The 19,808-nt window shown below is 35.9% G+C and overlaps 2 protein-coding genes across 3 annotated transcripts; one reads left to right on the top strand and one right to left on the bottom strand.

The window, feature by feature from the left end:
• The first annotated feature begins 165 nt into the window (after nt 1-165).
• Nucleotides 166-14,571, top strand: LOC113509202 (RNA polymerase-associated protein Rtf1). 2 transcript variants are annotated; one of them, XM_052891896.1, is made up of 19 exons: nt 166-336; nt 1,978-2,104; nt 2,394-2,606; nt 2,976-3,039; nt 3,328-3,447; nt 4,646-4,824; nt 5,487-5,579; nt 5,883-6,073; nt 6,946-7,057; nt 7,612-7,732; nt 7,992-8,097; nt 9,029-9,160; nt 10,065-10,193; nt 10,568-10,680; nt 10,958-11,126; nt 11,627-11,725; nt 12,300-12,404; nt 12,722-12,836; nt 13,049-14,571. In XM_052891896.1, exons 1-19 carry the CDS (start codon nt 268-270, stop codon nt 13,153-13,155), a joined length of 2,364 nt encoding a protein of 787 aa, XP_052747856.1. In that variant the 5' UTR covers nt 166-267; the 3' UTR covers nt 13,156-14,571. The 2 variants fall into 2 exon arrangements, with proteins under 2 accessions (XP_052747856.1, XP_026748319.2); XM_026892518.3 differs by having other exon boundaries at nt 168-336; nt 12,716-12,836.
• A 1,743-nt stretch (nt 14,572-16,314) lies between these two features.
• Nucleotides 16,315-17,850, bottom strand: LOC113519296 (spherulin-2A-like). Its single transcript, XM_052891927.1, has 2 exons — nt 17,760-17,850; nt 16,315-17,352 (listed from the first exon to the last, which is right to left on the bottom strand). The coding sequence occupies exon 2, from the start codon at nt 17,343-17,345 to the stop codon at nt 16,449-16,451; it is 897 nt and encodes a 298-aa protein (XP_052747887.1). The 5' UTR covers nt 17,346-17,352; nt 17,760-17,850; the 3' UTR covers nt 16,315-16,448.
• Between the last annotated feature and the right edge of the window lie 1,958 nt (nt 17,851-19,808).

The raw sequence follows: 19,808 nt of genomic DNA, 5'->3' as shown, positions 1-19,808 counted from the left end.
AACCTTAGTCGTAACTTCTAAAAAATAACATTTTTATAAAAGTAATATTTAAGCAAAACAAAATAGGAACGCTTAAGCCCTACATACGTAAACCATTGACAAGCCCTTTAGTGTCGCTTTATTTTTTAATTATTTTGTTTTCTTATCTGTGAATATTCGAATGTATTTATTCTGTGTCCACTATTTCATAAAAAAAAAATAAACCAAGCTACAAATTACCACAATTTATAAACTTATTCATTTACACAGGTTTCTGAGTGTTTCAAGATGGCTAAAAGGAAGAATAAACCTCTTATCGACTCCGACTCCAGCAGCGAGTGTTCCGATTTAGAATCGGTAAGTTCCTATTTTAAAATTCCTAAGGTTAGATCACAACGTATTTCGTCGACATAATTTCTTGGAAACATCTACGTATTAAGGCCAAGATCAATGTTTCGCCGTTCTATATCCGTCTAATGCGCATTTATCGTAAAAACATTGGGAAAATAACACTCCAATTTGTAATTTCTCAATAGAAATCTCTTCAAGATATTTCAATGAGTTTTCACTCTGTAGAGCATTTACATTATTTACATCCGAAAGGAAGTTTACAACGGCCTAAAACCTCGTGAGTCATCTAAATTTGAATGAAAGTGCATATCAAAATACGTTACAGATAGCAATTACATATAGATAATTGATAAACACATTGATATTAGAGTTTGCTATAAATGAAATTTGTTGAGCTTTGATTAATCTGAAAAGTATCAAAAATTGTTAGGTAATCAACATATTTGTATAGTAATGGTGTTTCTATTATATAACTCAGGGCTTATACTTTCACTTTTCCTAATTTTTAAAACTAAAATCATTTGGCATTATATTCTGTACTGAATTTTTTATTTGTATCTAATCTCACATGGTTAGTGCACACTAACAAAAGTCAATTGCCAAAATCACTTTCTCAAAGAATTTTACTACTTTTATTGTGTTGTTGTTCTTTATGGTAGTTTATAAATGAGGCCTATGTCCAACAGTGGACAGATAATGGCTGAAATGATTGTCTTGCTACATACTGGACGATTCATACAAAACAAATACTTTCCCAAAAACAGAATCTTTTTAGCCTTATGTATGTTTAAATTGGCTTACTATAATATTAGTAATTAATCAGTATATGGAATAAATGTATATTGTAAGGTAAAATTGAAAAATAAAATATTTATATCTGTCATAACATAGTTTGCAATATGCTCTGTGGAAATGAGAGGTAGGATTGAAGTAAAGAATGACTGGTTGCACCGTATCAACCCTCCGATATTCTCCTATAAATCTTTTTTTCTATTTATCTATTTTAATTAATAAATGTTATTATATCCTAATTGAATATATCAATGGTAAACATAAATAGTCATCATTAGTGAAAAATAATGTCTCATATTAATTTATTTTGCTTCACTATATAATTTTAAGTGTTACGTTTTATATACTGTTAAATAATGCATTTACTTTATTTATAATTGTTTCATATATTGTATGCTTATATAGTAGGACATTTACCAGAGGTAGACTTTGTACAAAAGTCGATTGCTTGGGCACCTCTGTCCCATTCATGTTTCAACCGTGAAGCAGTTGAGTTTGCATGGCTGTGTTTCGGTTTGAAGGGTGGTATATGGTGTGAATTTACTGGGTACAGAGGAGTAACACCTGAGTCCTCAGGAATGGCAACGCATGGGGGGTATCATGGGCCAAACAGTATACTCTGTTGTCCATGGTACTGCTCATGTTTATAGGCAACGGTTACCACTATCCATCAGGTGGGCTGTCAGCTTGTTTGCCATTCTAAGTTGTATAAAAAAAAACATGTAGATACTATTTGATGTAATACCTTAATTTGACCTATGATCCACAATAAAGACATTTGTATTTGTATTTTTTTTTTTTTTTATCTATTATAGATAATTTTACTAGAATAAAATTGTAACTTTTGCACAACAGCAATTTTTGAATTTGGCGAAGAAAAAAAAGAAAAGTGATTCACCACCACCGGCACCTACCAAATCCAAAGGACAGTCATCAGGCAGTGAATCGGATTGGGATAATGATGATGATAATAAGAACAAATGTAAGTATTCTGATCAATTTCTCAATGACTATAATTAAATCATCTGTTTGTACATATTTTTATATGCTTTTATTATTATTGAAATATGGCTATTATTAAATTTTATAGAAAAATTAAAAAAAAAATCACCAACTTACAATTTTCTTTTTAATATGGCCCAAAATTAAATTCAATTTATATATCTCTTCAACACAGGAGAGGAATAATAATACAATTTGCTTGAAATTGCTATTATAACCTTCCAGCATTGATCCCCGATCATGATAATGAAATAACCTGTTCTTTACAGCTAAATCCTCATCATCATCCAGCTCTGGATCGGAAAGTGATGCCGGGAGCAATGTGTCGAGTCAAAAAGAGCAACCAAGGAAAAGGAAAGCATCGTCAGAACATTCTGATGATGCAAAGAAAAAACCGGATGTGAAGAAAAGTGAAGTTCGGACGAGCATAGATAGTGCAGGGTCCGCAAAGAAGAAAGATGAATACAGTGAACCAGAAGAAGGTAATTTAACATGTTTCTATGGTGAAATTACAGTGCATGGAAGCATAACACCCTTATCCCCAAAAATGGCAACATATGAAGGGTATCATGGATGTAGCGATTCAAACATGCAATGCATTTTATAATGGTAACCTTCTATAAACATAAACAGTGCCATGGACATAACAGAATATACTGAGTTGCCTATGATACTCCTCATGCATTGCCATGTTTTATGCCTCCATAACCTGTAATTTTACTGCCATATCCCACTCTTCAAATTTATTGTTATTTATTGTGATCAATGCTGAACATATGTTTCTTTTTTTTTTCTTCTATAACTTGGTCCTTTACTTGAAATTGCCATGAAACTATATACTTTTTTTTTAGGTGAAGTGTCATCACACTCGTCGGACAATGACTCCATCGATTCTGAAGAGGAGTTTGATGATGGGTATGTAACTTTTATATATATATATATTTCTATTATTTAATTCCTTTTAAAATCTATCAATTTCTTCTTACAAACATTACCCCTGCGCACTTACATATTTTACCTCACAATTCAAATAAAACTATTAATTTCTTACAAATATTACCCCGACGCACTCACATTACCTCGACTTGAAAATTTTAAATTGACTCACGTTTACGATTTCACTGAAAAATTAAACGTATTCTAATATTATAATTGTGAACATTATGTTGACCTGTAACTAATTTGTATTTACTATTGTAATAGGTATGATGAGAATCTCATGGGTGATGAAGAAGACAGAAAACGACTGGCAGCCATGTCTGAGAAGGAGAGGGAGCAGGAGATTTTCAAACGTATTGAAAGGAGAGATCTACTCAAAACCAGGTACATAAATACCTGGTGTGATTTTATTTATATGCATTTATTATTTCCCCTCTCACTATTTACCTCTGACTAGACCTTCGGATAAGAGCCCGAATAGAGCATCGATATACGATGGTGAATCACCATTGAGCGATGATAGATGAAAATGGAAATAAGTCTGTCGGTTCAGCGAGACAAATTCATAAAGAATTAATCATGATGGTTTCCAAGGGGGTTTACATTGAGCTCGAATTGTAAAAGTATATAATTTTTTTAATGCATGATTAATGGAATGGTAACCCCGCCTGCGCTAACGGTATACGCTGGCGGAACACCAGTGAGGGATGATAGATGAATAATGAAAAAAGCAGGTCAGTCAACCCATTGTGATGAATACACCTGGAACTCAACACGGTGATTTCTAGGGGGAACCGCTTGGAGGTCGACCTTACAGGGTATATTGCTAGCAATGGGTCTAGTAGCCCGCATTACTAACGATCCCTACCCTCCTGTAAATGTATATTGTTAGCATAAGGGACTATTGTTTATTTATTTACATTTTATTGCACCACTTATAGAATAGTAAATACATTTAATTGTAATGAGAAATGATACAAAAGGCGGCCTTATCGCTAAGCAATCTCTTCCAGACAACCTTTGGGTAGAGGACATTGAGAAAGAAAGAAAGAAAAACAAACGATAGGTGGCGTATTATTATAAATACATATATATATATATATATATATATATATATATATATATATATATATATATATATATATATATATATATAGGGAGAGATAATGGGATTTAACAGAAGTTTTGAAGCTAGTGAGAGATTGAGCGCACTGTATAGAGGTAGGCAGTGAGTTTTACAGGCGAACTGCCTGCACAGTAAAGAAATTAGATAAATGGAAGTGGAGTGAGTGGGAAATTTGAGACAGAGGCTGTTGACACTGCATGAAGTATGGCCATTGGCCTCACTGAGCTACGCAAATTGGTCTTTAAGATAATCAGGAACAATGGGGTTAAACAGAATCGCGTAAAGAAGAGATCGGATATGTAAAGGGATTATTAAACTCTAATTAATAACAATCCCTTTCCTTCTGTTACTAATGTATTAAGAAATTATACACGTTTGTTATTACAATATTACAATTGTAAGGATAAATAAATTGATTATTATACTTGTAAGGCTAAGGTTGAACATTGGGTGCAGGTGGGAGATAGAGCGCAAGCTGCGGCTGGCGCGGCGCTCGGCGGCGGAGCGCGCGGCGTCGCCCGCGTCGCTGGCGCGCCGCCGCGACGCGCGCCGCCGCCGCCACGCGCGCCAGCAGCAGCGCCAGCAGCAGCGCCAGCAGCAGCGGCAGCGAGACCGCGACCCGCTCCAGCCACGGGGTAATGCTCATTTTACTCATTCCACTGCCAATTTTATTCATTTCACTACTAATTTTATTCATTCGACTACTAATTTTATTCATTCCACTACTAATTTTATTCATTCCACTACTAATTTTATTCATTCGACTACTAATTTTATTCATTCGACTACTAACTTTATTCATGTGACTACCAATTTTATTCATTCCACTGCCAATTTTATTCATTCGGCCACTAATTTTATTCATTTGACTACTAATTTTATTCATTCGACTACTAACTTTATTCATGTGACTACCAATTTTATTCATTCCACTGCCAATTTTATTCATTCGGCCACTAATTTTATTCATTTGACTACTAATTTTATTCATTCGACTACGAATTTTATTCATTCACCTACCAATTTTACTAATTCGACTACTAATAATTGCAGTCACTATATGCTTCTACTATTCGCTAAAATTATTCATTAGTATTTATTCATGTTTATGTCTGTAAGAATGTGGTCAAATCAACCAACTTAACTGCAGTTAGGCTTTGGTGATGTTTTAAAAGGACTGCCGCTGTCCATCCTTTGACCATTTAATTATATCACTTAATAATTCCATGTTGACATTATTTAATAGATGAAAGTAGAGCAAATAAAGTTATTTATAAAATAAGATTTTTCCATATAGAAACTGAAGAGGAACCGCCTAAAGAGCCAGAGGTAGAGAAAGAAAACCCGCAACCTAGTCCTGGTGAAATCTTGGATGACGCTAAAGATGCAGGTAACGATAGGAGAAATGAAACGTGTTTGAAAAAAAAACTCCTAAATAATGTAACTCATGGCTTAGAGCTGGTGTTAGTGATAATTTATTAATAGAATTTAAAAATAAGTAATTTATTTTCCTAAAAAAAAAAACTTGTATTACCAAAAAGCAGAGAATAAATTGAAATTTTTGAAATTAATGAACTAGTTTAATGGAATGAAATACGTTGATTAAAATGCTGTGTGAAATTGAATACTTTATTTTTTTTTTTAATCTACGACTAACTTTTTCGATTCTAAATTTGATTTTTTTTTTATCCAGAGTCGTCGGATCGCGCTGCCAGTCCGCTGTTCGGTGCTAAAACAGAAAGGAAACGGAATGTGGACGACCGGAGACAGAATGCAATGGCCGCCCTCCGAGCACAGAGGGACGCTCGTGCGACCAGGGACGAGCACAACCGCCAACGGAAGCGGCTCGAAGAGGAGAAGAACAAGGACAAGGAAGACGATGACGTGAGTTTAATATCTTTTTAGTAGAATAGAATTATTATTGTGTTTAACTTAAAAAAAAAAATAAGACTTTAAATGATTTATTTTCATTTTAAGACCAAACAACTGAATCGATTTTGATAATGTCTCTTGGGTACCAATCTGTAAGTGTAAATATCGTTTCAGATAAAAAAAAAAATTTCTAAATTGATTTACAATTGATGGAGAAATGAGGTAACAAACATAGAAACCAAACTGAAGGTCTTCTGTTTGAAAGTCGGTTGAAAATTGTGATTTAATCATGTCTGTGTATGGGAGATTGTCATGAAAAATTGATGTAAAAGAAATAAAGGCCAAATACAAAAATTTTTGAATTCATTTTTAGGCCTATGTTCATCAGTGTACAGTTAACCCTTTTAGTGCCGGGCGAAATAGAGGTGCCCATGCGAAAAAAACCGGCCGAATTTCACAATTTTACAAGGAACAGGAAAAACGTCGTCCACAAAGAGTTCAAACAAAAAAAATTTTTTTTTTTAATTATCTTTTAATGAAATTAGATCATTTGTAACGTATTACAATTTATTTTGAGATAGAGTTCTCCCGCAATGCGAGTAGTAAACCGCTACAAGGCGCAAGCCGATATTATCGGCTCTGGCACTTTTCGCAAGTGTAAAAGGAGCCGGTATATCGGCTCCCGGCACTAAAAGGGTTAAGGGCGATATCATGAGAAATATAAAATTTATTTATTTATTTATTTATTTATTGGAAAACGTACAGCTGAATTACAGTCAATACATAATCGAATTTATATCTATGTTAAGCCATGAATCGTTTTCACATTTGTGAATTATAGTCTATAAGTGGGTATAAAGATCTGAGATAATGCTTGTTCACAGGACGCCGACGCGGAAATCATTGGTGGAACAAGCAAGCAAAGTGTCAAGCTGAAAGCCTCGGATATATACTCGGACGACTCAGGGTCCGATTCAGAGGATAATAAATCTCAAGGTAATTAATTTGTTACAATAATCTTAACATTAGATACAAATACAAAATTGTTGTTTCGAAATAATGTTCAGAAAAAGTTAATAGGTCTTTTATGGGAATGGGCATTAAATGTTATAATAAAATACTGAAGGATATTTTGGATTTTTTTATACAACTTAGAATGGCAAACAAGCTGACGGCCCACCTGATGGAAAGTGGCAACCGTCGCCTATAGACATGAGCAGCATGGACATAACAGAGTATACTGTTTCGCCCATGATACCTCCCATGCGTTGACATTCCTGAGGACTCAGGTGTTATTCCTCTGTACCCAGTAAATTCACGCCATATCCCATCCTTCAAACCGAAACACAGCCATGCAAACACAACTGCTTTACGGTTGAAACACGAACGGGACAGAGGTAGCCAAGCAATCGACTTTTGTACAAAGTCTCCCTCTGGTTGGATGATGTTATTCTATCACTATCCTCTCCATATTATATGATATCGCTGAACCATTAAGGCCATTTGTAAATGTCATTATAAATTACCTAATAATCTTCTGAATGTACCAGGCCGCCGCAGCTCATCGAGTTCTTCCTCGTCCGGTGGAGAAGAAGAGGAAAAGAAACGGGAAGAAGTTGAGATCAAGTACGCAGACACACGGGAGCAGATAAACAAACTTAGGTTAAGCAGGTATGTATACACTTTTTTTTTTATAACACGTCTATGTATTTTATTTTTTCTAGTATTTTATCTAGCAGGTATATCAGTGAGAATGAAACCACGCCATCTTAGCCTATCTTGACGAATTCCACAATAATTAACCATGATGGTTAACAGTGAAACCACATAGAGATGGATCTAGCAATGGGGTTTTTATTCCATTACTAACAATCGTTTCTTCTTATATATATAAAATTACATATGAATGGAAAATGCTGGTGTTGTACAGGTTCAAACTGGAGCGGCTTGTCCACCTTCCGTTCTTCGCACGCGTCGTCAATGGCTGCTACGTGAGGATCGGCATCGGGAACAACAACGGCAACCCAGTATACAGGGTGAGTAGACATCCCCTTTATATATTGTTAAGGAAAGTGGCTGATTTACATTGTAGCTATGTTAGCACAAGTGGAAGCGAAAGTAATAATATGAGACCTAGGCTGGGCACGGGTTCTAAGTCCCATAAAAGAAGTTTGTATGTCAAAATGGTACGGACTCACCTTGACTGCAGATTTAGCGTATGCGGTACACGCTCAGGATGCACCAGGTATCAGGAAGTCACGCCACGTGAATGTCACAATGGCGCTGATCTATTTTGGTCTACTTGTGAAAACCATACTATATATGTTGGGTAAACAATCACCAGCGACACTTGGGAACGATAATAGGGAATGTCCAGGGGGTTCACGAGTTCTCCACACAGTAAATAGGCACAAACAGCAACCCGTTGGGAGGAAAGGGATTGATACTAATGGAGACTGAGAATCCCATTGCTAGCAATATATCCAACCAGGTCGACCTCCTCGTGGTTCCCCCTGGAAACTATCATGATTAATTCCAGATGAATTCATCATCATGGGCTAACTGGCCTGTTTTCATTCTTATTGATCACCCTTCACTGGTGCCCCGCCAGCGTATCCCATTAGCGCAGGCGGGGTTACCATTCCATTTTCATCCAATAAAAAAAAAACAGCAACCCGTTGCAGAGTGCTACGCGATAGACGGTGGACTTGGGCCGGACCATTTGTCTGTTTTTCTTATGTCAAGGGAATCGGTAGAATATTACACGATTGGAGGGTATTATGATATTTATAGGGATGTGACTTCCTTAAACATATATTAATTTTGACATACATTTATGTATTAAAATAAAATAAAATAAATAAAAAATTAATTTCATATTTTATTAACATGTATGGGTAAGAGCGGTCTGTTTACACATTATGTAGCCTCTAGTATGGGAAATTAAAATTTTTTGCCCTGTCGCAGGTGGCAGAAATAATCGATGTGTACGAAACGGCGAAAGTGTACAACCTGGGCAGTACGAGGACCAACAAGGGGCTGAAACTGCGGCACGGCACTCAAGACAGAGTGTTCAGACTCGAGTTTGTTAGTAATCAGGTAATTGTGCCTGCTATATGCTACACAGAGGGAGACTTTGTACAAACGTCGATTGCATGGGTACCTCTGTCCCATTCGTGTTTCAACCGTGAAGCAGTTGTGTTTGCATAGCTGTGTTTCGGTTTGAAGGGTGGGATATGGCGTGAATTTACAGGGTACAGAGGAATAACATCTGAGTCCTCAGGAATGGCAACGCAGGGGGTATCATGAGCGAAACAGTATACTCTGTTATGTCCATGGTACTGCTCATGTCTATAGGCGACGGTTACCACTTTCCATCAGGTGGGCCGTCAGCTTGTTTGCCATTCTAAGTTGTATAAAAAAAAAAAAAAAACACACATTTATTGATTTGACCTGATAATTGTTTGAGAATTGTTTTTTTTTTTTTTTTTTATTATTCTATAATTTTAATAATCACTAAGTTAAATTTGTATTTTTATTTGAGCAATAAATTAGTGCAGCCTAAAATTTTAAGGCAATTAAACAGATGCCAAAAAGTTTTGTCACATGGCCCTTATAATGTCAAATGTCTGTTTAAAGCGAATAAATATTTCATTTCATTTCATTTTATATTTATTTTTATTTTATATTTATTTTAATTATTATTTTCACGTACCCTCAAATGGGTTAAAGCTGAAAATCAGTGTTTTGTTCCTTTAACAATGTTACACGCCGAGCTTCGACCTTTTTGTATTACTGCAGATCACACATAATAACACAATTTTATAAATCTTATGTTGTTTTATGTATTATCTATTCTTATGTACATGTTGTGTGTGATTAGTAACAAACAAATAAACGATCTATCTATCTATCATATAATTGTGATCATTTTGTATCAGCCTTTGGTCATCCACAGCTGAACATAGGACTTTGTTGTTTAAACAAAATGTTTTCTTTTCAGGAATTCACAGAGAGCGAGTTCCAGAAATGGTATAAAGCAATAAAGGAAGCTAACAAGAAGCCACCCACCATGGACTTTGTTAGAAATAAAATAAGCGAAGTGAAAGAAGCTCTTATGTATGAGTTTAAGGTATGTAATAGTGTAGATTTAGACGTGATTTTTTTTATGTATTGTTCTCTTTATTTGTAATTGTCTATGTTATTTCTAGATTGGTAGTTAGGTCTTCTCTAATTGTATAATTGTTACTTAGTGTACATTGACGCTTATCTGTGAGAGCTGTATACACATTTAATTGATGTGTTCGTATGGCCTTAAGCTTGGTAGTGAGGAGTGAGATGTTTTTGTTCAAGCTAAGATTTAAGCATTTTTTTAAAAGTTGTTTTTCTCTTTTACTTACTAATAACATTGTATATTGTTCGCTTAATTATTGTGAGCATATTCTTGGTGTGTCTTTTATAAATAAATAAATAAATATTCAATATTTTTTTTTTTTATACATACAGGAAGAGGATATAGAGAAAATGGTAGCCGAAAAGGAGAGGTTCCGTGCACATCCCACCAACTACGCCATGAAGAAGACTCAGCTCATGAAAGAGAGGGATGTGGCACAACTCAGGTATGGTACATCATTTCAAGTCTTACTGTACATTAAGCTTCCCCTTTAAAAAGAGTTTTGCTAGTAGTTGCCACGCTTGGCAGGTGGGTTGGTAACCACAGTTAGACTTTTAGAGATGTTTTAAGTAGGACATTGCTGTCTCTCTACCATTAAGTTCTCACAGTTGCCTCTTACAACACCCACAGGAAAGGAAGGGGTAGCCTATTTTAACAAATTGACATTTATAATGTTAGTAGAACATGTTTAAATAAACCATGTTTTTTATTTTGTTTAACAGAGGCGATGATGAACTAGTACTGGACTTGAACGCGAAAATCCAAGAGCTGGAGGACCGTGCCAACCAGCTGGACAAGACTAGAACGTCATCTATTCAGAGTATATCTTACATCAATAATAGGAACAGAAAACTCAATGTGGAGACCGCTGAGAAGGCTATCATGGAGGAGGTTTGTAACGTTTTATTTTTAATTTTAATAGGGTAGAGGATAGGTAGTACAATATAGATATATAATATATTATTATCGTCAACATACACACTACACAACAATTAGTACATGTTTGCGCACGTACACGCACACATACACTCACACGCACGCACACATACACTCACAAGCATGCACACATACACTCATACACACGCGCACGCATACACAAGCACACACACACACACACACATGCATGCATGCACACACACGCTTGCATGCATTTAGATATACTCATTACTAATACAAGATAAAGTTTATGTCTTACTTTTATGGTACTATGATTTGTATTTTCATGGTTATGGAGGAGCGTGACCTTCTGATACAGGTGATAACACTTACTAGATGGTCACAGAAACTATCTTAGTATTATATCAATTTTGTTACAAAATAAATATTTTTTCGTTTTCATCATTATTTTGAGCCTTTCATTGAAACGTGATTGAAAACTTTCCACTTGACAGGTGAAGGCGAATAAAGGTAAAAAGACAGATGACCCCTTCACGAGGCGGCATACTAAACCAGTAATGAACTTCAAATCGCATCAAAGCAACAGGAGTCAGGTCAGTACCTTTTTTTTTTGGTGGATAAAAATGGAATGGTTACACAGCCTGCGCTAACGGGATACGCTAACGGGATACGCTGGCGGAGCACCAGTGAAGGGTGATAGATGAGAACGAAAACAGGCCAGTTAGCCCATCATGATGAATTCATCAGGAATTAACCATGATAGTTTCCAGGGGGAACCGCGAGGAGGTCGACCTGGTTGGGTATAGCAATGGGATTTTTAGTCTCCATTACTAACAATCCCTTGCCCCCCGGTCAGTACCATTGTCTATTGTCAACTTAACATAGGTCTTCACTATTGACTGCCATCGCTAAGTCTTGAGCCACCTTCGTTCACCGACTCCCAGCAATACATACAATATATTTGCTGCTGTTACTACGCGCCCTCTAATGGCAGAAATTTAAAATATCTTTGCCCTCATAATCAGTTTGTCTTTCTCTTCTAGTTTTATGCTATTTCCGGACACTTTTATTAACAACATAATGGCAAACCAGCTCCACCAAACCAGAAATAAATATAAACGACGCTTACCGAAAGAATTCAGACTCATATGCAATTCGAATTTACAGGAATTATTACGAAACGAAATAGCTGAAGCCGAAGCGCAGAAGCAGAGAGAAGAAGACGAGAGGGTAGCTAAGGAGAGACAAGAAAAAGAGAGGCTTGTCGCGGCCGTGAGTATTCTTTATATATCACTTCTGTATATGTGTGTGTATTTATCACTGAACTCCTCCTGAACCGATTTCGATGAAATATTGTGTATCAAATCAGCGTTTCTTTTTTATTTTTCAAATGCAAAAACATACAGCAACAATGTTTCACTTTGACTGAAACTGAAATTTTTTTTTGTTTTTCACTTATTAGCATCTCGAAGAGTCGAACCAATTTGAAATGCTTATTTTCATTAGTGGACAGTTAAAAGCTCATTTGATGATGATGATGATGATGATGAACATATAATAATAAATAAATAATGTTTACACAGCAACAGAAAGAAGACAAAACGAAAGGCAAAGACAAGGAGAAGCCGAGTTCGACAGACAATGCGAGTCTGTATTCCCTCCACGACTTCGAAATCAACATAGAATTGGACTTACCTGTTGCTAGTGAGTATCATTATTTACTTTTTTTTTCTTGTAACAAAAAATCTGTTAACAGCTAATATACTGTTGGTGATCTTGTTCCAAATATAAATAAACAAATAGTAAATTTAATAAGTAATAATTTAACAAGTAGTCAATTAAGTAAATTTAATTATAAACATTTTTTTTTGACAATATATATGTATATAATTAACGCCATTATTTTCAATTCACAGAAATAGTAACCACTCAACCGAAACAGTTGACGACAAAAGTGAAAGAGACCGGACCAAAACGGTCTCTGAACCTCGAGGAGTACAAGAAACGCCACGGGCTCATATGAGCCTTATTCACAACGAACAGACAAAATAAGTGTTTGTGATTATAGCTTTACGTGGACGGTTCCGTTTGGTACGCGGTTGTGTTCGTTCGTAGACGTGTTGGTGATAATTCTAAACGTTGTGGTAATGTGTGAAAAAATTTATCACACTGGTTAAACTCATTGTATTAATGCTAGTAGCTGTAATAGAAAAAAATACCACATTGATTAGATTTGTTTTATTCTAGCTGATTACCACGTTAGTTAGATGTGTGGTAATTTAGTGGATTGCCACGTCGGATAGTTTCATTTTAATTAATCTAGCAAATCCAAATGGAATAAATACATTTTACTCTAATGAATTACCATGTCGGTTAGGTCCGTTTTACAACTTATTAAACAGTTTGCCATTTCGGATTACTTATAATTAAAATAATCATATTTAACCGGTGTAGTAATGAACTAAATTAAAATTTGTCTATCCGATGTGGTAATTCGACTAAATCAATTATTTAACATTACAGTTAGATTACTTTTTTACGCATCGGACAAATCGCTAGTTAGTATCATTGCAGTATATTACTGATAGTTATAATTTATGGTATGGTATTATAACAACAATAGTCGTTGTTGTTATAATACCACGTCGCTTAAACTTATACCTCCTTGCTTTTAAAAATAGCTCTATATTGTAACTAACGCCTAAATTTGATTGTAATCTGCACGTTTTAGCATGGTACACATGACAAGAAAAAATTTAAAAATAAATAGAAAAAATAAATGTGTATCATACTAATTCAACTAAACATTTATATGTATAGAACTTGCAGCCCGTCTTATTGGAAACGGTCGTTGTAGCCTATGGGACATCTACAAGATTAGGGGGGGGGGGCACCCCATTGTGTAGTCTAAGAAAAACGCAACCGTTGAAGTTTTAGTGTATGAAAATGAATTCAGTTGCAATAAAACTGCAATACAATTCTTTTACTAACAAAATGTCATATTGTCACTCGTATCTTACTTCAACGTGCAGAATATAATTTTATATTTATTTTAAATTTATACAAAATGAAAAATACCACATTGGTTAGATTTGAAAATAAAATATTTATACATGTATAAGAGACAGGTTGGCTAAAACTGAAACAGCTAATTCAAATCTTTATTCTAAACTGAGAACCATTCTCTCCGGAAAATTACAATTTTTTCCCCTATTTTTTTCTTTTAAAATCATATATTCTATTATTCGTCTGAATCAGCCTTTTTCGTATTGGCCAACCTGTCCCTTCCACCCCGTATATTAATTACTAAATACATGTATACTTGGCGTTTGATAAGTGAGGAGGTTTTTTTTATAAATAATTGTTTTTTTAATAATTTATATTTTCTTATCACTAGTATTTGTGGTATAAATTACCACTAAGCATCATTGTCACTTTGTATCTCATCTTACATATTGCTATGTTATATTTATACTGTAATGTAGGTGATATAATTAATTAAAAACGATGATGATAAAACAAAATTATTTATTTCCTAATGAATTAGTTGACTTTTAAACCTGAGAAGTTTTAGTATACGAATACTCGTGTGGTCCCGGCGTAGAATAGGTCTCCCTTTTATTTCCCGTGTGTATCGTAAGGGGCGACTAAGGGTACTTAATGGTCGAGGAATAGGTAACAGCATCCTCTTTAAAACGTCCCTAAATATGGAATCTAGCAGCCCCATTGATGGTAATATAGCCTATCAGGTCGACCTCCACGCGGTTCTTTCTGGAATCCATTTTTTATAAATGAATGTCAATGGAATGGTAACCCCGTCTGTGCTAACACTATATATTGGCAGGCCACCAGTGAGGGATGATAGGTGAGATGGAAAGGTAGGCCAGTTGGCCACCAGAACAGGTTTCAGCACGATGGTTCCCAAGTGGGACCACGTGGAGGTCGACCTAACAGTGTATATTGATAACAATAGGACTAGTCCGCATTATTAATAACCCCCCCCCCTACCCTCCTAGGAACCATTGTGGTTAATTCTTGCGGAATTCGTCACGATGAACTAAATGACCTGCTTTTATATATTTCAATGATGCCCCGCCAGTATATACCGATAGCGCCATGGGTTCCATTCCATTCTCACCAATTAAAAAAAAACTACGATCTTCAGGAATGGCCCAGTATAAATTCCATGCTAACCGTGGAAGTCACAGTTTATTCTGGGGCATACCTACGAGTATAAGAATTGTATGCAATTTTAATTTGCTAAAAAATTAGGTATTACCATTTTATTATTTTAATACTAAACTAGAATTCAATCAACTTTATTTTTTGTCTCAGCAAATTGTTAGTGACCTTATGACGCGTACGTATGTACCTAATTGCGATCTAGTGGGGGGAAAGGAATTGTTAGTAATAGGGTCCAATAACCCATTACTAGCAATATATATATATATATATATATATATATATATATATATATATATATATATATATATATATATATATATATATGTCAGGTCAACCTCCACGCGGTTTCCCCTGGAAACCATCGTGGTTAATTCTAGTTGAATTCGTCACGATGGGCTAACTGACCTGCCCTTTCATCTCACCTATCATCCCTCACTGGTGCTCCGTCAGCTTATACCGATTGCGCAGACGGGGTTACCATTACATTAACATCCATATTCGACTTCAAAGCCAGGGATTGATAGAATATAGAAAGATACTCTTTATTGTTCCCTCCAAAAGATTACAATAGTAAAATTATTATAAATACAAACAATTACAAGAAATAATCACAATGAGAAAACAATGGGCGACCTTATCGCTAAGAGCGATTTCTTCCAGGCAACCTTTGGATGGAGAGGAGTAATTATGAACAGTTTGTTTGAAGGCGCGATGAAACTTCTAGAGGTCTGCCATGAAATGAAATTCCGAATTTTCGAACTCCATTTCGTATTTCTGTTCATACCGTCATCATAAATTCTACAATAAAAGTCCAAACGAACGTTATTTTAATATTTAACATCAAATTTGTGTTTCGTTCGGCCACGAAATTTCGGAAAACATTTTATGGTTGGCCTTCTATTTTTAAATACATATGAAGATGCAAATCCACGCAATAATGTAACTATATATTCCTACTCATGATATTCTTAGTATGCAAAATAAATAAAAAACAAAATTATATATTTAGCCATATTTTATTACTAAGTAAATTTTTTAACGAGGCACATTCTATTCTATGTATCGCTTTAGAAATAAGTTAAAAAACTAAACAATAATCAACTTAAACTTTATTTATTTAATGACACGAGTTTAACATTCTAATTCCATGATTTTGTTACCATAATTCTTGTCTAGTACGACAACTTTAGAGTTCGAATAGAAACCGATGGTGATTGTTTCCTTGGACACCTTACTGTTGCTAAGTCCACCGCTGGACATCACGGCCCTGATGTCTAATGCCCAGAAGTGGTGTCCTTTGAACGTATCGGCATAGTTCACAGCTGACTGGCCGTTCAACGAAGCATCATACTCGATTTCGACTTGTATATAACCTCTGGTCGCTTGCAATGAAGCGACAACAACTTGACCAGGCTGCAGGAGGATTTCCATGGCTGACGACGCGCCAACAGTGACACTCTCAGATTTCTCAGTGTTCTCGCCAAACGAGGAAGTGTAAGAGAGAGATGTAGTGCCTCCTCCGTTCGCAACTTCGATATCGAATCCATAGTTTATCTCCTGGCCGACGGACAATTCGCCACCCTTGCTCCATGAAGACGAGACAGTATTCTCAACGGTCTGTGAGATCCCAACGTTGAAGAGAGCCGGTTTAGAGCTGTTATTCTCGAAGATTTGCTCCAAAACGATGACCGGTTTGGAGGTGATCTTCAGTATTTTGCCGTTCCGTGGCTCCAGGGTTCTGGCGACCTGGCTCCAGCCATAGGTCTTGTACAAATCGCCCCATGGTGTTGGACTCCGAAGGAACGCGTCGTCAGGACGAAGTCCGAAGTAGGAGCGCACGCTGTTCTTGAGGTTGTTATCATTAAGTTCGAAGGTGTTCCGCTCTTCGTCGCTGATGATGCCGACCTGGTTGCCGGATGTGTAGACCCTCATCGATGATGGGTCATCAGCGTTGAATTTACCAGAGACTTGCACTTGAATGTTCGCCAGTGCAAGCGACGGCAACAAAAAAAGCAACAACACCGCCATTTTGAATCTGTAAAAGAATTATTTGAGTTAAATTTTATTTTATAATAAAAAATTGATTATTGTGTAAAAATTAATTATTGTAACATTGGATTTTATGCCCAGCACTGGGCATGATTTACACTAAAGAGTCCTGAAAATTATTTAAATAGAAACAACATCAAATTATTAAAAATAAGAAATAACAATTGATAAATTAATAATTAAAAAAATAAAGAACTAAGTCGAGTGTTACGACGAAAGTAATGTCTCCGACTACACTGTTACGGATTTGAGTCGAGAACATATTTTTTTTAGTAAAAAAATAATTAAAAATCAATATAACAATTGATTTTATAGGCTCATGCCAACACTTGTTTGATTTTTCAAGTATAAACATGAAAATACTGTATCTATGGTTACATTTATAATACGTACAGCGGTAGTGTCGGAAATAGTGACGCCCAGTTGCTCTGTAACAGTTCTCACTGACACCTAGCAAGGCTGCGAATGACAGTGATCGAAAAAAAAAAGTTTATATATCGTATAATTGAAATTTATGTTGTAGTCATATACTGCGAACAGAACTATTTTAAATATATCTAGAATAATTTATTTTTTATTGCAATAAAATCAAAATATTAAGTTTTTGACAAAATCTTAACCATCTGCCCTTATTTCAATTTCACTTCTAATATATAACCTATATTCAAGTAAATAAAGTTATCATTCATTCATTTATTTATTTGAAATCAACGAAATATGTCTTATAGGGGGGAAAGGGATTGTTAGTAATGGAGACTGAGAATCCTATTGCTAGCAATATACCCAACCAGGTTGACCTCCTCGCAGTTCTCCTTGGAAACTATCATGGCTAATTTCTGATGAATTCATCATGATGGGCTAACCGGCCTGTTTTCATTCTCATCTATCACCCTTCACTGGTGCTCCGCCAGCGTATCCCGTTAGCGTATCCCGTTAGCGCAGGCGGTGTAACCATTCCATTTTCATCCACCAAAAAAAAAGGTACTGACCTGACTCCTGTTGCTTTGATGTGACTTGAAGTTCATCACTGGTTTAGTATGCCGCCTCGTGAAGGGGTCATCTGTCTTTTTACCTTTATTCGCCTTCACCTGTCAAGTGGAAAGTTTTCAATCACGTTTCATTGAAAGTCTCAAAATAATGATGAAAATGAAAAAATGAAAAATATTTATTTTGTAACTAAATTGATACTAACCATTTTCACTCGTCAAAAAAAAATTATATATACTCGTATATTACTAACGACCAATGACGTACCCAATGAGTCATATTTTTTTGTTCTTTGTCCACTGCTGAATATAAGCCTACCCCTTGAGAGGATTTTGCCAGTAGTTGCTACACTTTGTTTTTTATCGAGGGGAAAATCTTCAGAAAGAGACCCACCGTCATCCCGCTGGCGGTGGGTCTCTTTCTGAAGATTTTGCTGTGGGATTTTTACCCACTAAAAACCACCTCGGTATTCCTCTCAGCGCCGTGTGCCGATGACTGGGGCTCGCGATTTGCAGTCGTCCTAATCACCGACGGCGCCACCCCATGACAGGGCCACTCCGAGTGGCGGGCCGGGAATAGTAGTCGCTACACTTAGCAAACGAATTACCAAACGGGCAGTTAGGCTTTAGAAATGTTTTAAGAAAGACGCTACTGCTTCTCCCTCGCCCTCCATTAGTCGCCTCTTACGACGCCCACGGGAATGGAAGGGGTGGCCTATTCTATGCCGGGACCACACAGTAACGGGACCATTATTTCGCGAGTATTACAATTCGTGAGTAGGAAACATGTCAATTCCAATATCGATCAATAATCAATATCCCATTACTAACAATCCCTTTCCCCCCAATAGGGGGGAAAGGGATTGTTAGTAATGGGATCAAATAGCCCTATTACTAGCAATATACCCTGTCAGGTCGACCTCCACGTGGTTCCCGCTGGAAACCATCGTGATTAATTCTAGTTTAATTCGTCACCTTCACTGGTGCCCCGCCAGTGTATACCAATAGCGCAGACGGGGTTACCATACTATTATCTCCAATTAAAAAAAAAATATCGATCTATTGGAATTTATTTCAAAATTAATCTCACAGATGATCTGTCATCATCGGTGATGAGCCACCATCTTGGCATTCCTAATTCAAAAATAAAATCTAGACATTACGTTAAACGTACAAAAGAATAATATACCAACGACAAGACTGCAACATGACGAAAATATTAATAAACACAATTTTATGAATACGCAGCTCGTATTCTCTTGTTTTCGAGTACTGCCAACTCAGCTGCCTCCATTATTTCTCAATTGCAGAGCATTATAGAAATTAGAACAGCTTCGCTTGCTAATTCTATGTTTCGATGATTTGTGTTTTGCCCATTCAATTTATGTTTAAAATGACTATATTCGAATAATTACTTACTTATTTATATTTCCAAATTAAATAACTGAATGGATTT

The sequence above is a fragment of the Galleria mellonella genome, unplaced genomic scaffold, assembly GCF_026898425.1.
Source record: "Galleria mellonella isolate WM207_F2 unplaced genomic scaffold, CSIRO_AGI_GalMel_v1 utg146, whole genome shotgun sequence".
NCBI classification, from domain to species: Eukaryota; Metazoa; Arthropoda; class Insecta; order Lepidoptera; family Pyralidae; genus Galleria; species Galleria mellonella.
The sequence above is the reverse complement of the archived record's forward strand: the minus strand, read 5'-3'. Positions and strand labels throughout refer to the sequence as shown.

Coding starts and splice junctions, on each gene's coding strand:
- LOC113509202 (XM_026892518.3), top strand. CDS start 268: ATGGCTAAAAGGAAGAATAAACCTCTTATCGACTCCGACTCCAGCAGC. Junction 5,580..5,882: donor GGATGACGCTAAAGATGCAG/GTAACGATAGGA, acceptor TTTTTTATCCAG/AGTCGTCGGATCGCGCTGCC. Junction 6,074..6,945: donor AGGACAAGGAAGACGATGAC/GTGAGTTTAATA, acceptor GCTTGTTCACAG/GACGCCGACGCGGAAATCAT.
- LOC113519296 (XM_052891927.1), bottom strand. CDS start 17,345: ATGGCGGTGTTGTTGCTTTTTTTGTTGCCGTCGCTTGCACTGGCGAAC.